Genomic DNA, 16675 nt, shown 5'->3' with positions numbered 1-16675 from the left:
CCCCCTCCAGCCCCCAGCTCAAGCAGGGCAACCGGAAGGGCAGGATGGAGCCGAATTGGCCTGGGGAGGGAGCATGGCTGTAGGCTCTGGGTGGGGCTGGGGCAAACCAGTCTGGAAATAGGAGCTTATTTAGCTGAGAGGGGAAACTAAGGCACTAATATATATTCTTAGTGAAAATTAAGCCCATTAAGCTAGGATGACAGAGAACATCAGAAGGAGAGTCTGAGGGTCCTGATCCTTCTCTTTGCCTCCAACCCCAAGCTGTAAGGAACGATCGGAACAAGAAGAAAAAGGAGGTAAAGGAGGAGGGCTCGCCCGACAGCTACGAACTGAGTCCACAATTAGAGGAACTCATCACCAAGGTCAGCAAAGCCCACCAGGAGACTTTCCCCTCGCTCTGCCAGCTGGGCAAGTATACCACGGTGAGGAGTGGGCAGAGTCTGGGTGAGAGTGCTGTGTGCCTCAGGAACAGGCATGGCTGTGGGAAGACTGCCTAGGGGGAGGCTTCATAGCTCACCTCTTCCCCCGCAGAACTCTAGCGCAGATCACCGGGTGCAGCTGGACCTGGGGCTCTGGGACAAGTTCAGTGAGCTGGCCACCAAATGCATCATCAAGATTGTGGAGTTTGCGAAGCGGCTGCCTGGTTTTACAGGACTCAGCATTGCCGACCAGATCACACTGCTCAAGGCTGCCTGCCTGGACATCCTAGTGAGTTAGGGCGGATGAGTTCTGAACCCCGTTGACCCTTTTCTACCACCGCCCCTCCCTTTAGCCCTTCCCTCCACCTTAGCTCTTTTTGTCTTAGCCATTGCCTCCTTGTTTGCCTAGCCTCCCCTTTCCAGTCTCAGAGTCCCACCTCTCTCCCTTACTCCTCAGGTTCAGGCTTTACTTACTGGGAACCAGACTTATTTAGGAATCCTTCCTCAGGGGGCAGCACTAACTGTCACCCTTACCTCCCACCTCCAGATGCTGCGGATCTGCACAAGGTATACCCCAGAGCAAGACACCATGACATTCTCCGATGGGCTGACCCTGAACCGAACCCAGATGCACAATGCTGGCTTTGGGCCCCTTACAGACCTCGTCTTTGCCTTTGCTGGGCAGCTGCTGCCCCTGGAGATGGATGACACCGAGACTGGGCTACTTAGTGCTATCTGCCTCATCTGTGGAGGTGCGGGGGCGCCCCCTGGTGTCTGCATGGGCTCCCTCTCCCATCAGACTCTATCCACACTCTGGCCAGGTGGCAGGGTCTTTTCTCTTGGAATTGTCCCAATTGACTTCTCAGCTGTTCCCAAGACTTCTCAGCTTATATATAACCTTTCTGGCTAACCAAGGTAAGGGAAAGAGAAGGAGGCGGAGTCCGGAGAACTCAGAAGCCCTGCCTACAAGTGCTGAGATAGGAATTTAGTAGGAGTGATATCCTAGAGCTATGTCCTTGCAGAGGGGTAATAACCTGGAGGGCTCAGTGACAGGAGTAAAGGGTAGATGAGACAGTCTGGCTTTGAGGCCCCCAGAGTAAGGTCTGTCAGGAGTTGGCTGCCTGTCACTGTGTCCTACCCTGCCTCATCCATTGTTCTTGTATAGACCGAATGGACCTGGAAGAGCCTGAGAAGGTGGACAAGCTGCAGGAGCCCCTGCTGGAAGCCCTGAGGCTTTATGCCCGGCGACGGAGACCCAGCCAACCCTACATGTTTCCAAGGATGCTTATGAAAATCACAGATCTCCGGGGCATCAGCACTAAGGGTTAGTTCTGAGTCAACTCCCTTTCCTTCTCCAGACCTGCAAGCCTCCTGAGTCTCACAGGTGGACAGGCACAGGCAGGGAGAGATAGGAACTGAGAACCCAGTGACTTCCATGGAGTCCTGGCTTGGGGACTACATCCTAGTGAGCAGATTTTTTTTTGAGATTAGGGAAACAAAAATTCTTTTATGTTTTGGTTTGGCTACTGCGCGCGCGCGCGTGTGTGTGTGTGTGTGTGTGTGTGTGTGTGTGTGTGTGTGTGTGTTGCTGGGAGAGGAACCTTGTGCCATCCATATACTGAGCAAATGCTCTATCTAATTGACAGCCCACCCTCCTATCTCAGAAGCTTATTGTAAGGACTAAGTGACTACACTGCCTTGTATACTTAGAGATGAGAATTAAGAGCCATGCGTGGTGGGTAGTTCATATATTGCCACAGACTGGGTTGCTTTGGGGACCCCTTGTTCCTTGGGGTGATAAAAGTTCTGACCAAGTGGGCAAAGAATTCGGTGAGTGACAAACAGACACAGCACAAGGGAGTGTTGTAACTGAATGTCTCCCATCCTCAAGGACATCATAGGAGTAACTCTGAGATACATTTTCTTTTTGTTTTGATCTCTCTTTCTCTTATGTCATTTGTATAACTCAGAAATCTGTCTGTCTGCCTCCCAAGTGCCAGGATTAAAGGCGTGTGCCACCACCGCCAGGCCAGTTTTTTGTCTGACTATTTTCACCTGCTTCTAAGATGAGCAGAGTTCCATCTTTATGGAACGGTTTCCTGAGGGATGTCCTAGCCCCTCCGCAGCCAGAACATGCACTTTCACTCCTCCTGGGAACGTATTCTGTTTCCACAGGTACTTATAGGCGCTGAATTTCCATCTCTACATTACTGCAGCCTGGGCAATTCTCTGCATCATGGCTGGTGAGGCATTTAGGCAAGACTCTGACTGCCCCATGATACCAAGATTACTCACCAATAACTGATAAACTTATCAGCAGGCCCGCGGCGCTCTAGTGAGAGCCTATTCTTTGCCTAAAAAAAAAGGAAAAAAGAAAAAGAAAAGAAAAGAGAGTAAGAGATAGCTTACCTGGCCAGAGCCACCACGTTGAGCACCAATACATGTCATTTCAGTTCTAGGGAGGCTGAGGCAGGAGGTTTAGAGTTCATGAATTCAAGGCTAGCCTGGACATTTCCACAATTACAGTGCTTGTAACATTATGGGTATTTGATAAACATTGTCATAAAAGTTATTAAGATCTGGCCTTGCAACAGCTGGAAAGCTCTGGACATTAGAGTCCAGCTGCCATACTGGGTAACAGATCTGGAAGTCACAGAGAGTATGGTCTTAGCACTTGGGAGGCAGGGGCAGATGGATTTCTGAGTTCAAGGCCAGCCTGGTCTACAGAGTGAGTTCCAGGACAGCCAGGGCTACACAGAGAAACCCTATCTCGAAAAACAAAACAAAACAAACAAACAAACAAATTTACAACTAGGAGCTGATGGTGCACACCTTTAATCCCAGCTCCCAGGAGGCAGAGGCAGGCAGGTCTCTATAAGTTTGAGGCCAGCCTAGTCTACAGAGAGAGTGAGTTCTAGGACAGCCAAAGCATCAAAGAGAAACCCTGTCTTGAAAACAAAAACAAACAAATAGTTTGTGTTTATTTATTAATCGATTGATTGATTGATTATATATGGGCTGTTCTTGTCATTGCACAATGTAGAGATTGGGAGGAGCATCACTCACAAGAATAATTTCTGTTCCACATTTTGTGTGTGTGTAAGAGAGAGAGAGAGAGAGAAGTGTGCCATAGCTTAAGTGTGGAGGTCAGAAGGCAACTTTGTAGAATTGGATCTCTCCTTTCAGCTTTATGTAAGTTTTTGGATCAAAGTCAGACTGTGTAAAGCACGTTATACACTGAGCTGTCTGCCATCCCACAGACCCACAATTTTAAAAAGATGTTGAGCATGGTAGCCACACCTTTGATCTAAGCATCCAAGAAGCAGAGACAGGAGTATCTATCTCTGTGAGTTCAAGACCAGCCTGGTTTACATAGTGAGTTCCAGGACAACCAGGACTACATAGGGAAACGTTGTTTTAAAAAACAAACGAGGTTGCCGGGCGGTGGTGGCGCACGCCTTTAATCCCAGCACTTGGGAGGCAGAGGTAGAAGGATTTCTGAGTTCGAGGCCAGCCTGGTCTACAGAGTGAGTTCCAGGACAGCCAAGGCTATACAGAGAAACCCTGTCTCGAAAAACCAAAACAGAAAAAAGAAAAAAAAAAAAAACAAAAACAAACGAGGCAGAGGCAGGCAGATTTCTGAGTTTGAGGACAGCTAGGGCTGTATAGAGAAACCCTGTCTCGAAAAACTAAAAACAAAAACCCAAAACAGACAGACAAACAAACAAACAAGGGGGCTGGAGAGATGGTTCAGTGTTTAAGAGCACTGACTCCTCTTCTAAAGGTCTTGAGTTCAAATCCCAACAACCACATGGTGGCTTACAACCATGAAATCTGACGCCCTCTCCTGGTATGTCTGAAGACAGTGACAGTGTATTCACATATATAAAATAAATAAATTTAAGGAAAAAAAGAAAGGAAGAAAGGAAAAAGAACTGAAGCTGCATGCTTTAGCCTGTACCTCTGACCCCAAGGATGGCTGCAGGTTTGGGGTCACATGACAGAGGGGAGTACTTCAGAGGCACAGGGCAGGCCTCCACCCATGCACTTCCAATCCTCTTTGCTTCTCTCTGTAGGAGCAGAAAGGGCTATAACCCTGAAGATGGAGATTCCTGGCCCTATGCCTCCCCTGATCCGAGAGATGCTGGAGAACCCTGAGATGTTTGAGGATGACTCCTCGAAGCCTGGCCCCCACCCTAAGGCTTCCAGTGAGAATGAAGCTCCAGGGGCCCAGGGCAAAAGGGGCCAAAGTCCCCAACCTGACCAGGGCCCCTGACCTACCCCACTGTGGGGTTGGGCCCCAGGCAGCAGACTGACCATTTCCCAGATAACCGCCAGTGACTGGGGGAGGACCTGCCCCGCCCACTCCCCACCCTTTCAATGAGCTCGTTGTTTTGCCAAAGTTTCTAGGGGTGCCTGTGTTCACCCCTGTCCTGTTCTAACCGGCTCCCTCTACAGTCCGGAGGGACTGCCACGCACCTACCAGAAGAGCTGGAGAAGGGGCAAGCCTGGGTCTAGACTCTAAAATCTCAGCACTGCCTTTCGGATTCAGGCCACAGGCTCCCCACACAAGAGGAAGCCCCGCCTTCCCACAGCCCTTTCCTCTGCCAGGTGCTTGGGCCTCTGGGAGCAAACAGGAACACTAGAGACCAAAAAGGGGGGCCCTCAGGGAGGGCTGAGCCCACCCTTGTGCCCCACCCAGAGCGCCTGACGCTGTGTGATGAACCTGCCGCGCTCAGTGCCCTCTGTGCCCCATCCTAATCCTCCTGCCAGGTGTAGGGGCAGGCTGGGGCCTGCGTTTCTGGGGTGGGGCCTTAGGGGGAAGGGAGAAATGTGAGCCCATTCTGTACCTCTGCTGAAGTACAGCACTCATCCTGGGCCCTCGATTTTATAAGCCTCTCCCTTACTCCTGTCTTGTGCCTTGGCCTCCCGCCCTCATCTCAGCCATCAGGCGGGGCCCTCCTACACTACAGAGGGGCCAGGGGTCCCTCTCCTAGTGCCTTCTACCCTTGACCCCCCAGAGCAGGTTGGCCCCTGGGAGGGGAGATGCTGCTTAGCTGATCCCACCCTGACCCAGAGGAAACCTCTATTTATTTATTAGCTTTTGTTTACACCCTGGAAATGACCCCTTCCTCCAGGGGTCTTGGGAGGGGGGAGCCCAGGGCCTCTGTGACCCCCTTTCTTTCTTTTCCCAAGCCCCCAGTTTATATTTAGCTGCCAAATAAGATTCCTGCAGGCTCCCCCTTTTCTCTGGGGGGTTAGGGTGCTGTCCCCTCCCCTCTGTTTACATCTCCTACCCCGCTGTTCGCATATTGCTGAGTTTTCTATTTTTGCAAAATAAAGTGATGGAAACTCAATCAGGGTGTGGATCCCTCTAAAGTCGGGGAGGTGACCTGCAGACCGGATGGTGGAGCTGCTAACGGACTTTATAGTTTTCTTTGGGGAGCAGAATACCAAGTATGATCGGGGGTGGGTGGTGGTGGGTGGTAGGGGTTGGGGAGCGTGGTGGCAAGGGAGGGCTACAAGCCCCAGTCACCAGTGAGTTCTTGCCTTCGCTGGGATCCTGTGGGTTCATGCTACACCTAGGTGTGTGCCTGGGATCCTGCGGGTTCATGCTACTACGCCAAGGTGTGTGTTCGCCCACTCTGGGCAGCCATCTGAGCTGCCATTTGTTTTGCAAGTTGTCCCTGGGCCTGGAAGACCTGCAGCTCACTTAAGCTTCAGTGTTTTTGGAGTTTGCTTGTTTGAGAAAGGTTCTCACTGTAACTCAACCTAGCTTCCAACTCATAATCCTCCTCCCTCAACCTCCTGAGTGTTGGATCACAGGTGTGAGCCACCACTCTTGGCTCAGTGTTGAGCTGACTCTCCAGGGACCTCTCCTTGGTGACCACACTATCACCTCATAACCTACTCGGCAGCTTCTCTTCACCCTGCGACCTCCGCCCCTTCTACAGCCCTCTGGTCACTTGTCTCCTAATGTTCTTTACTTTCTTCTGCGTGCTTTCACTCTGTCCCACCCCTTTGGAAGACCTTTGTCACTGTCCCTTGCTCTCTGTGACTCCCCCTAAATCCCCCACTGAGTCCTGGGACACAGCTTTCCTTACCTTGCTCCTGGCTCTCTTCATCCGTGACCTGAGCTATGGGAAGGAGGTGGGTGTGGGACAGGGGAGGCAAGAAGAGGAGGGGGAAAAGCAGAAGAAGAAAGTGAAAGAAGATTTAGAGGAAACCGCAGGGCAAGGGAAAAGAGGGCATTGTCATGGTTACCATCAGCTGAGGGGGAAGGGCAGAAGGTCTGGCTGTCCCTTAGCCTGGAGCCAGCTAAGGCTCACCCAGAGGCCTCCCCACCAATCTCTTCCAGCAGCTTCACGTTCAGGAGCATCTATTTGTGATAGGAATTCTTTTGCTCTGTGAGGACAGCGGGGGTATTGTCTGTGCTCACCAGGAACTCAGGCTGCTTCCTGTAGGGAACCTCCACCGGCAGTGAAAAGCAGTGCTCTCCTCTCAGTGGTCAACTGGGGTCCAGGGAGAAATCCTACGTGTATTTACAGAACATGTTCTCCCCATAGCATAACATAGCATAGCAGCTTCACTCCTGGCTGCTGCTGCTGCACTCTCTCCCAGACTCTACCTCTGTCCTGCCTCCTGGACCCCCAGTGGCGCCTCCAGACTTAGCCATCTGCCTCTGTCTAACTTGCCAACTGTCTAGACCCTTAAAGCCTCCATCTCTTCTCCCCTTAGACTCTTCATTCCTGCAGATACTGCCTCTCCCTTCTCAGTGATGGAGACTAAACCTAAGGTCTCTTGAAAGCTGGACAACCATCCTGACACTGAGCTGCATCCTCACCCCACTCCCCTTCCTACTATACCAGGTGCTCGTTCTCTTCTCTCTCTCTCTCTCTCTCTCTCTTTCTTTGGTTTTTCGAGATAGGTTTTCTCTGTGTAACCCTGGCTGTCCTGGAACTCACTCTGTAGACCAGGCTGGCCTCCAACTCAGAAATCCGCCTGCCTCTGCCTCCCAAGTGCTGGGATTAAAGGCATGCGCCATCACTGCCTGGGTCACTATCTTATTTTTATGGTGATCTGAGTACGGATAAAATGGTAGCCATAAGAAGTTCTTCCGAACGTCACGACCCCTTAATCCAGTTCCACATGCTGTGGTGACTCCAACCAAAATCATTCGCATTGCTACTTCATAATTGCAGTTTTTACTACTGTTATGAATCATAATGAAAATATCTGATATTTATGATGGTCTTAGGCAATCCCTATGTTGTTCAACTCCTAGAGGGTCGTGACTCACATAGGTTGTGAAACCCTGGATTAAAGAATATAGCTGCCGGACAGTGGCGGCGCACACCTTTCATCCCGGCACTTGGGAGACAGAGGCAGGCAGATTTCTGAGTTCGAGGCCAGCTTCATCTACAGAGTGAGTTCCAGGACAGCCAGGGATACACAGAGAAACCCTGTCTCGAAAATGCAAAAAAAAAAAAAAAAAAAAAAAAAACAGCTAAGGAGTTTTGCTACTTCCTGCTAAAGCTCAGGCAGGTAGGCTTCAGAGTCCCAGTGGTTTATCTATGATACTCTTAGTTAGGAGTTGAGACTTCTAAGGAAAGACCTTGATTCAATCCAGATTGTAATTAGTTAAATGTATTGATACTGGTAGCAGGAGAGCAATCTCTGAGCCAAATTAGAGACTGCCACTCAAAGGGGGATGAGGGATGAGGAAAGGATTTAAAGATGAAGGCCACAAGTCCTTGAGTATCTGCATAAGCAAGCTGAAAGGTGTTTTGCTCTGCCAAGACTAGGTAGTCAAGGGGACCTCAAAGTAGTCCTTGAATGTCTGCACAAGAATGTTAGAGAAGCTGGGGAGTGGTGGTGCACACCTTTAATTCCAGCACTTGGGAGGCAGAGACAGGCAGATTTCTGAGTTCAAGGCCAAACTGGTTCATAGAGTGAATTCCAGGACAGCCAGGGCTACACAGAGAAACCCTGTCTTGAAAAACCAAAAAAAAAAAAAAAAAAAGTTAGAGAAAACAAAAAACAAACCCAACAACAGCAACAAATACCAATTATATCAAAACAAGTACAGCTGTACGCTTCTGGGTGGAGGGCAGGATTATTAGGAACTTACCTTCCTGCTAAATCAAAAGACAAATGGCTATTGGAACCCAGATGGATGCCTAGCATGCAATGCAGTCATCACAACAACACAATGGTCCCTGGGTTTTCCAAAGGAACAGAAACCATCTTCCTTCATGTATTTTCCTGTCTGGCTCCTTCCTCTCTGAGATACTGGAGAGTTCATCGATTTTGGAAGGAAGCTGACATGGATTTAGATTACAGCCCAGCAGCCCCTTGCTACCTGTGTGACATTTTGCAAAGTTGGTCTCTCTTTAGAGTCTCGGCCTCAATCTCTGCATCTGAGGTATGTGTAGGGGCAGGAGTGGGGGCACAGCCACTATCGGACACGGTTCTTGTGACCCTTACTCGTACTTGATAGTTTAACATGTGAGCAGTGCTTAGTAGATGGGACTCCTAGGTCTTTTCTTTACCCAGTCCACTCCTATCTGCCCCACCTTCTGCTAGATCAGCCACCCACCAAGAGTCTCCCACCCCAGGGTGTGTCACTTCCTCCTCTGCAGTCTCTAGGTCTGTACACAAAGGCTGCTGCCACTGCCACCAGCAGAGGAAGAGCTGCTCCGCAAGCACCTGTGAGTACATCAGGGCAGCAGCCCACCACCTCCTCCCCTCATCCAGGCCCACTTGTTCCCTACCTCTTGGAAAGAAGGCTGTGATCTGGGCTCTCCAGTGCCCTGTGTAGTCTTAGGAAAGGCTCTGAACCCCTTCCTGCACTCCTGTGGTCCCCATTATTTCTTTCCCTGTTATCACAGCCTCCCGCTGCCCACCCATTAGTTTCTCCAGTGGAGCCAGAGGGAGGGAAGGAGACTGTGATGCCAATCCAAGAACTAAGGCTTACTCCAGCATGAGCTTCTCCCAGCATCTCCTGGCTGCCCCTGGCTGCTAGCCTTACATCTTGATGTTTTTTGCACAGCCCGGAAGTCTTCCCACTTGGCACCTTAGCCACGAACTCCACATTCCTGGCCTACTGAAGCTTGCATTACACATTGTGCACACTCACACACACGTGCACACGCGCACACACACACATGCAAACACGCACACACACATACATGCGTGCAAGGAAGGAGACAGAGAGCAGGTGGCAAGATGGATGGATTGCCAAAGAAGGAAGAAGGGAACAGAATTGAGAGGGGGTCGGGGAGGCCATGTATGAGTCCAGAGCCCCTTTTAGGAGAGATGAGTGGACTTGATGTCTCTGTCTTGTGAACGAGGTGGAAGTGGAGCCCATCTATGAGATGAGTCAAAGCTAAACTTTGTGCTGCACAGTCTTGAGCCTCCCTGACCACAGCACAGAAAGCACGCAGGTCTGAGGTTTCAGTGAGGCTAAGCCTGGGGTCAGCCTCTCCCTGAGAGCTGAAGCTCTGTAATGTACTACACCCTTCTGAGGTCACATGGGGTGGTGAGCAGGATGGGGTGTTCAACGGCTCAGTACCCCACCCTTCCCCACACTCCCTGTAAAAAGCATCAGTACCTAAGTCTGGACCCAGGCTGAGGAGAATGTGGATGCTTTCTAGCAGGCTTTTGTACACTGCTGGTGACCATGGGAACACCATAGCACAATCCATAGGGAGCTTATGTTGTCCATACTTACCAATGTTGTGAATAACCAATGACCGTCGGCGGGGACTGCACGTCTTCTTCCAGAGGGTTCCTCGAGAGTCATCCACACACGTGTGATGGCCGCATGTGCTTTCCTTGTATGTGTGCCATGACTAGTAATAATAGTAGGCAATTGGAAACCATTATGTTTTTGAGGCTGGAGAGAGCATTCGGTGGTTAAAAGCACTTGTTGCTCTTGCAAAGTATCCAGGTTTGAGCCCCCCCCACCCCCGGACCCACATATTGCTTAACAATCATCTGTAATGCCAGTGGCAAGGGACCTGATGCATCTTCTGAGCTCTGAGGGTATGCATATAATGCAATGATAGACGTGTCAAGTAAAAGGAGTAAATCCACCCCCCCCAAAAAATTAAAGATAGGAAAGAAACTATTAAGTTTTTAGGTGAAGCCAAAGGTTGAAACAAGGGGTTTTAACATGCTAGGTAGATGCCATGCTAGGGAGCCACATCCATCAGACCTCAAATAATTGAATGTGACGCCTATCAATTAAGGTTAACTACTACTTGTTAACTCACACAATGAGAGTTTATAAAGAAATTCATTATTTTAAATTTTCTCGTGCTGTCCTTTTCTTGGGGAGGTGGGTGCGGGAAGGGAGGGAGGGGGGACAAGGGATCTCTCTATATAGACTAGGCTGGCCTAGAACTCCTTATGTAGACCAGGCTGGCCTTAAACTCACAGAGATCCACCTGCCTCTACCCGCTCCATGCCATCAAACATGGCCCTGCGGCTCCAGTTCTAGTCCACTCATTCACACTCTTAGCTTTGATTAATGCAGCATTATTTATTTTTGATTAAATTTTTAAAAAACATTTATTTATTTATTATATGTAAGTACACTGTAAGCTGTCTTCAGACACTCCAGAAGAGGGCGTCAGAGATCTCATTACAGATGGTTGTAATCCACCATGTGGTTGCTGAACTCAGGACTTTGGAAGAACAGTCAGTACTCTTAACTACTGAGTCATCTCTCCAGCCCTTATTTTTGATTAACTAAAACATCTTTTTAGATATGTAGTCTAGGCTGGCCCTGAACCCCTGTTCTCCTGCCTCTATCTCCCAGTGCTGGGATAACAGCATGCATTGCCATGTCTAATGCCTTTTATTTTTTGAATCACTGCCTATTCGATTTTATTCATTTAAATTTTGTTTTGTTTTGTGACAGGGTTTCTCTGTGTAGCCCTAGCTGTTCTGGAACTCACTCTGTAGACCAGGCTGGCTTCTGCCTCTCAGGTGCTGGGATTAAAGGTGTGTACCACCATGCCCAGCTGGGCCTGATCAATTTTAAAATTAACTAATTAATTAATTTTTGCAGTGTAATCTAGGACCTCGTTCATAATCACACTTCTTACCACTGAACTCTCAGCCACAGGAAATTTGGCTGGGCACGACCACTCACACCTGTAATTCTAGCACTTGAAAGGGCAAAGACATGAGTTCAAGCCCAGCCTGGGCTACACAGTGAGGCTCAGGCCAGTCAGGTCCCTGTCTCCAAAACACCAGCACCAAACCAACAACAGAAAAGCAACTGGAGAGCTTGTTTAGTGAGTAAAGATGCCTGCAGACGAGCCCTCCACACACATGCTATAGCATGCTATGGCATGTGCATGTTCTTTACTATCAAACACACAAGCATAAAGCACAAAACTAAACTCAGCTAAATGCACCAGGCTGGAAGATATCAGGCTGATAGAACATATCAGGCTCAGTGGCTAAGAGCACTGGCTCTTCTCGAGGACTTGGGTGCTGGAATGGAACTCAGGAGGGAAGGGCATCCTCTGGAAGAGCAGCAGGTGGTTTCCATTGCTAAGCCCTCTATGTCTTCAGTTCCATGGTGCTCTTAGCCATTGAGAAATCTCTGCAGGTCACAGACCCTTTCTCAGGCTACCCTGTCCACCCTGGGTACCTGAAATCTATACAAAGGAAGAGATCCCTTCCTTGCTCTGGCACCTGTCACTTCCCACCACTTTGGAAAAGCTGCTGAATCCATAGAGGGATGCAAAACTCTGAGGAGGGAGTTGGAGTTGGGGTAAAGTTCAGCTTGGCAACCACAGCTAAGTTTAGAGGGTTTGGGCCCTCCCTGAAGTCACGTCTGTCTTTATATCCCATTACAGGCCATGGTGGACTCATCAGCTGTTCTCATTTTTCTGTTGGTTCTGGGCGGAGGTCAGAGTGAGTTAGATACCAAGATTACATCCTCAGGGGAGGCCACAGAATGGGAGGATCTTGACCTGTCTCTGCAGGGATCCTGCCAGCCAGCTCCTTCCTGTCAGAAGTGTATTCTCTCACACCCCAACTGTGCATGGTGCAAGCAATTGGTAAACATGGGTCTGTGGCCCTGAACATGTGTGATGTGTGTTCTGTTGGCATATTTGTGACCTTTCTGGGTATATTGTTCAGTCTCATGTGTGACTGAATTTGGACAGACAGGATTCCAATGTGTGACTCCTATGTGTGTAAGTTTCTGTGCATACATGAACAGAACCCGTGACTCATGAGCTCAGAGGAAGACGTCCTTGTGGGAGTTCGTGCTTCTGCATGTGAGAAAGTGGATTGGCCAGTTAATTATTCTGTGACAACATGCAACAGAAACATACTTCTTATGATTTGAGAGGCTTGGAATTCAAGAGCAAAGTGTTGGCTCATTTGGTTCCCTATGGAGGATTTTTTCCTGGCTTACAGATGGGCTACCTTCTTGCTACATTATTACATGGAGATTAGGAAGGAGGCCCTCTGTTGTCCATTCTTTTTAAAAGATATTTATTTTATGTGCATGTGTGTTAGTGTGTGTGAGTGTGCACCCTGTGTCTGCAGGCACTCCATGGAGGTCAGAAGAGGTTGTTGGATCCCTTAGGACTGGAGTTAGTGGTTGAATTGAACTTGGGTCCCCTCAAAGAGTAGTAAATGCTGTTAATCACTGAACAACCTCTCTAGTCCCAGTTGTTACATCTTAAGAGGGCACATCTCATATCTAGGGTCTCACCCTCAGGACTTCACCTAAACCCAACCACCACCCAAAGACCTCACCTCACATACCATCACAATAAGAATTAAAATTTAAGTATGGGTTGGGAATTGGGGTGAATGCCTTTAATCCAAGCACTTGGGAGGCAGAGGCAGGCAGATCTCTATGAGTTTGAAGCCAGCATGGTCTATAACGTGAGTTCCAGGACAGATAGAGCTACATATTGAGGTTCATCTCAAACAGTGTGTGTGTGTGTGTGTGTGTGTGTATGTATATATCTATACATATATACATATGTATAGATAGATAGGATAGAGGATAGATGGATAGATGGACATATTGATAACCATAGAGAATTTGGACGGAGAATCCAGTCCATAACAGAATGTGCATGATGAGGCTTCTGTCTTAGGCATGTATGTGCAGATTATGATTTCCCAGCATGCAACTTGGAGAAGGAAGCAAATGAAGGCTTCCAAAAACCTGTGGACTTATGTAAGAATGGTGGGAGGAAGCCAGTGGGAAGGCCTGGGGTACCTGAGGGGCAAAGGATATTGGGAAGTATGTATTCCTTGCTGGTCAAAAAAATCTGTTCTTGGGCTAGAGATGGCTCAGTGGTAAAGAGCACTGAGTATTCTTCCAGAGGTCCTGAGTTCAATTCCCAGCAACCACATGGTGGGTCACAACCATCTGTAATGGGATCTGATACACTCTTCTGGTGTGTGTCTGAAGACAGCTACAATGTACTCATATAAATAAAAATAAATAAATAATATATATTTTTAAAGCTGTTCTTTATGGATGCCTTAAAGAGGATGTGCTTGTGGAAGAGCTTCAGAGGCAGCCTCTCACAGAAAGATGGGGACTTAGATAAGTTCAGGCTTGGTGAGATATAGACGCACTGATAGACAGCCATATTTACAACTGCCTAGGGGGCCCAAGAGACTACTGATAGTGAAACTGGAAAACAGACTCTGTAGGCAGGGAGGCAAAGGTCCTAGACAGTGGCTAGGGAGATAAGGCTCTGGGTACAGCCTCTGGTCTGTGTCTACCTCTTCCGCTCCCAAGGGGCTGGCACCAATGCCCACGGAGAAGCCACCTAACCATTTCCTTCCCCTGTGGCTTGTCAGTCAGTGCAGGTTACCAGACGTCGTGGTGTGTGTGTGTGTGTGTGTGTGTGCGCTAGTGGGTGTGTCTTTCTGTCTTTATCGTCCTCCTTCCCAGAAACTGGTGTGACTGACCCCCTTCCTATTTTAATCTGGTCATGCAGGGGAAATTGGACTACTGGGGTGTTTTTTTGTATCTTTGAGGTCCCTGAGATCTCAACAGGAAGTGTAATGAGAAAGGATAAGTGGGAGGCTGTGGGACAGAGGAGCTGAATTCAGGAAAGCGGGGAGGACTGCTTACAGAAAGTGGGTGCTGAAGAAAGGACTATAGGTTTTCCACAGTAGCTGTGGAATAAGTGAATTGTGAGAATAAATCAGGGCTCAGGGAGGCTGGTTGAGAACAGAGCAGGATGTGCAGGCGTTTGTAGATGGCAGGGTTTGTAGGGTGGTGTTGGTAGTCGGGTTAAGGAGCTGTGGGGGCCGGCGTTCAGTGAGCCACCTCTTGGGGTACAGAACTTCACTGCTTCGGGGGAGGCAGAGGCGAGGCGCTGCGCGCGGCGAGAGGAGCTACTGGCTCGCGGGTGCCCCGCACAGGAGCTGGAGGAGCCGAGAGGCCGCCAGGAGGTGCTGCAGGACAGGCCGCTCAGCCAGGGAGACCGCGGCGAGGGGGCCACCCAGCTAGCCCCGCAGCGGATCCGCGTCACGCTGCGACCAGGTGAGTCTCGGGCGGCGCGGGGTGCAAGTCTGGGCTGGCCTCGAATGCACTGGGCTGCAGAGTCTAGCCTATCTTTCTCTGTCAGGGGAGCCCCAGAAATTCCGGGTCCGCTTCCTCCGAGCTGCGGGGTACCCCGTGGACCTATACTACCTGATGGACCTGAGCTACTCAATGAAGGACGACTTGGAACGTGTGCGCCAGCTTGGGCACGCCTTGCTGGTCAGGCTGCAGGAGGTCACCCATTCTGTGCGCATAGGTGAGCATGCGCTACCCAGACCCTGCCAGCCCTCGTGTCTACTTTTAGCTTCCACCCCCGCCTTAGACTCTCCCAGTATTTAACACACTAGATCAGGCCATGGAATCTTGACAACCTCTCCCAAGAGACACTCTTCTAGGTCTTTAAAAAAAAAAAGGTCTAGCCGGGCGGTGGTGGCACATGCCTTTAATCTCAGCACTTGGGAGGCAGAGGCAGGCGGATTTCTGAGTTGGAGGCCAGCCTGGTCTACAGAGTGAGTTCCAGGACAGCCAGAGAAACCCTGTCTTGAAAAACCAAAAAAGAAAAAAAAAGTCTAGAGCTCGAGGGGCTTTAGGGTTGACCGTTGGAGGATTTCTTGCTGTACACGGGGGCCAGCTGAGGTTCAGAATTTAAGAGACTGTTCAGACAGACAACTGCCCACCTGGACACTGCCCTTTATGCTACCATCTCAACCCAGTGTTTCTGGATAATCTAGATGCAACGTTCCTGTTCCACATTGTGAAATGATTTTCTCCCCATAGCTCAAAAGCACCCCGTGTCAGGTGGTGGTGGTGCACACCTTTAATCCCAGGAGGCAGAGGCAGGCGGAGCTGTGAGTTTGAGGACAGCCTGGTTTACAGAGCCAGTTCGGGGACATTTAGGGCTATACAAAGAGACCCTGAGTAAAATTAAGAAGGCCCCTCCAAAGCACACGCCGCCTTCTGCTTCTACACTCTTCACCCTGGCCGCCTTAGCCTCCAAGAAACCTGTCTGCTGCTGTTGGTTCCTCCTTTTCATCTCCTCCATTCCCACCTTGAGCCACATTTTTGCCCTTGCAGGATGCCAGGTCCTTATCGTCTAGGTGTACTCTCCCGTCTGAGTATTTAGCAGGGACTCTTACGTCCATCCTGTTGACACCTTGTGACCTTTGGCACAGCCCCCATTGCTTTCCGCTTTCAGGTTTTGGCTCCTTCGTGGACAAAACGGTGCTACCCTTTGTAAGCACAGTGCCCTCCAAGCTTCACCACCCTTGCCCCAGCCGGCTGGAGCGCTGTCAGCCACCCTTCAGCTTTCACCACGTGTTGTCCCTCACTGGGGACGCTCAAGCCTTCGAGAGAGAGGTGGGACGCCAGAATGTCTCTGGCAACCTGGACTCACCTGAAGGTGGCTTTGATGCCATTTTGCAGGCTGCCCTCTGCCAGGTGAGATAGGGTTAGGATCTGAGCCCAGGAGCTGTCTGGGGCCAGGACTGCCTGTTATGAATATGTGCTTTATCCATATCATCTCACTGAGGTGTGCATGCTTACCTGTTTAACTGTTAGCCGGTACGATGGAGTAAGCTATCCTGAAGAAGAGGTACTTTTCCTAGTTCATAAGAAGGCCTCCAACAAAAACAGGCTTGTTTGGAGGAGGGTGTTCAGAGAGCTTGGAGCAGAGACTGAGAAATGGGAAAGGGAGCTGGGGGGGGGGGGG

At 49.7% G+C, this 16675-nt stretch overlaps 2 protein-coding genes and 1 long non-coding RNA gene across 7 annotated transcripts in view; 2 read left to right on the top strand and 1 right to left on the bottom strand.

Annotated features, from left to right (window-relative positions):
- The window catches only part of Rarg (retinoic acid receptor gamma), a 22887-nt gene extending 17111 nt beyond the window's left edge, over window positions 1–5776 (top strand). For all 3 annotated transcript variants that reach the window (XM_031356761.1, XM_031356764.1, XM_031356769.1), the window contains 5 exons: window positions 262–422; window positions 532–708; window positions 967–1171; window positions 1585–1743; window positions 4496–5776. In XM_031356761.1, coding sequence (XP_031212621.1) covers window positions 262–422; window positions 532–708; window positions 967–1171; window positions 1585–1743; window positions 4496–4695 — 902 coding nt within the window. In that variant the 3' untranslated portion in view covers window positions 4696–5776. The remainder of the gene's footprint in view (window positions 1–261; window positions 423–531; window positions 709–966; window positions 1172–1584; window positions 1744–4495) is intronic.
- On the bottom strand, window positions 1375–6684 carry LOC116080411. Its single transcript, XR_004114429.1, has 3 exons — window positions 6524–6684; window positions 4381–4489; window positions 1375–2773 (listed from the first exon to the last, which is right to left on the bottom strand). It is a non-coding gene; the product is annotated as an uncharacterized LOC116080411 (long non-coding RNA).
- A 2305-nt stretch (window positions 6685–8989) lies between these two features.
- The window catches only part of Itgb7 (integrin subunit beta 7), a 15360-nt gene continuing 7674 nt past the window's right edge, over window positions 8990–16675 (top strand). Inside the window, exons 1-5 of one of the 3 annotated variants that reach the window (XM_031356760.1) lie at window positions 8990–9130; window positions 12296–12499; window positions 14766–14967; window positions 15053–15223; window positions 16163–16404. In XM_031356760.1, the coding sequence (XP_031212620.1) occupies window positions 12299–12499; window positions 14766–14967; window positions 15053–15223; window positions 16163–16404 (816 nt within the window). In that variant the 5' untranslated portion in view covers window positions 8990–9130; window positions 12296–12298. Of the gene's footprint in view, window positions 9131–11374; window positions 11430–12295; window positions 12500–14765; window positions 14968–15052; window positions 15224–16162; window positions 16405–16675 lie in introns of those variants that run through there. The other 2 variants (XM_031356751.1, XM_031356759.1) reach the window with 2 other exon arrangements.

This window comes from Mastomys coucha, unplaced genomic scaffold (genome assembly GCF_008632895.1).
Source record: "Mastomys coucha isolate ucsf_1 unplaced genomic scaffold, UCSF_Mcou_1 pScaffold11, whole genome shotgun sequence".
Classification (NCBI taxonomy): Eukaryota; Metazoa; Chordata; class Mammalia; order Rodentia; family Muridae; genus Mastomys; species Mastomys coucha.
This window is presented reverse-complemented; position numbering and strand designations above follow the sequence as displayed.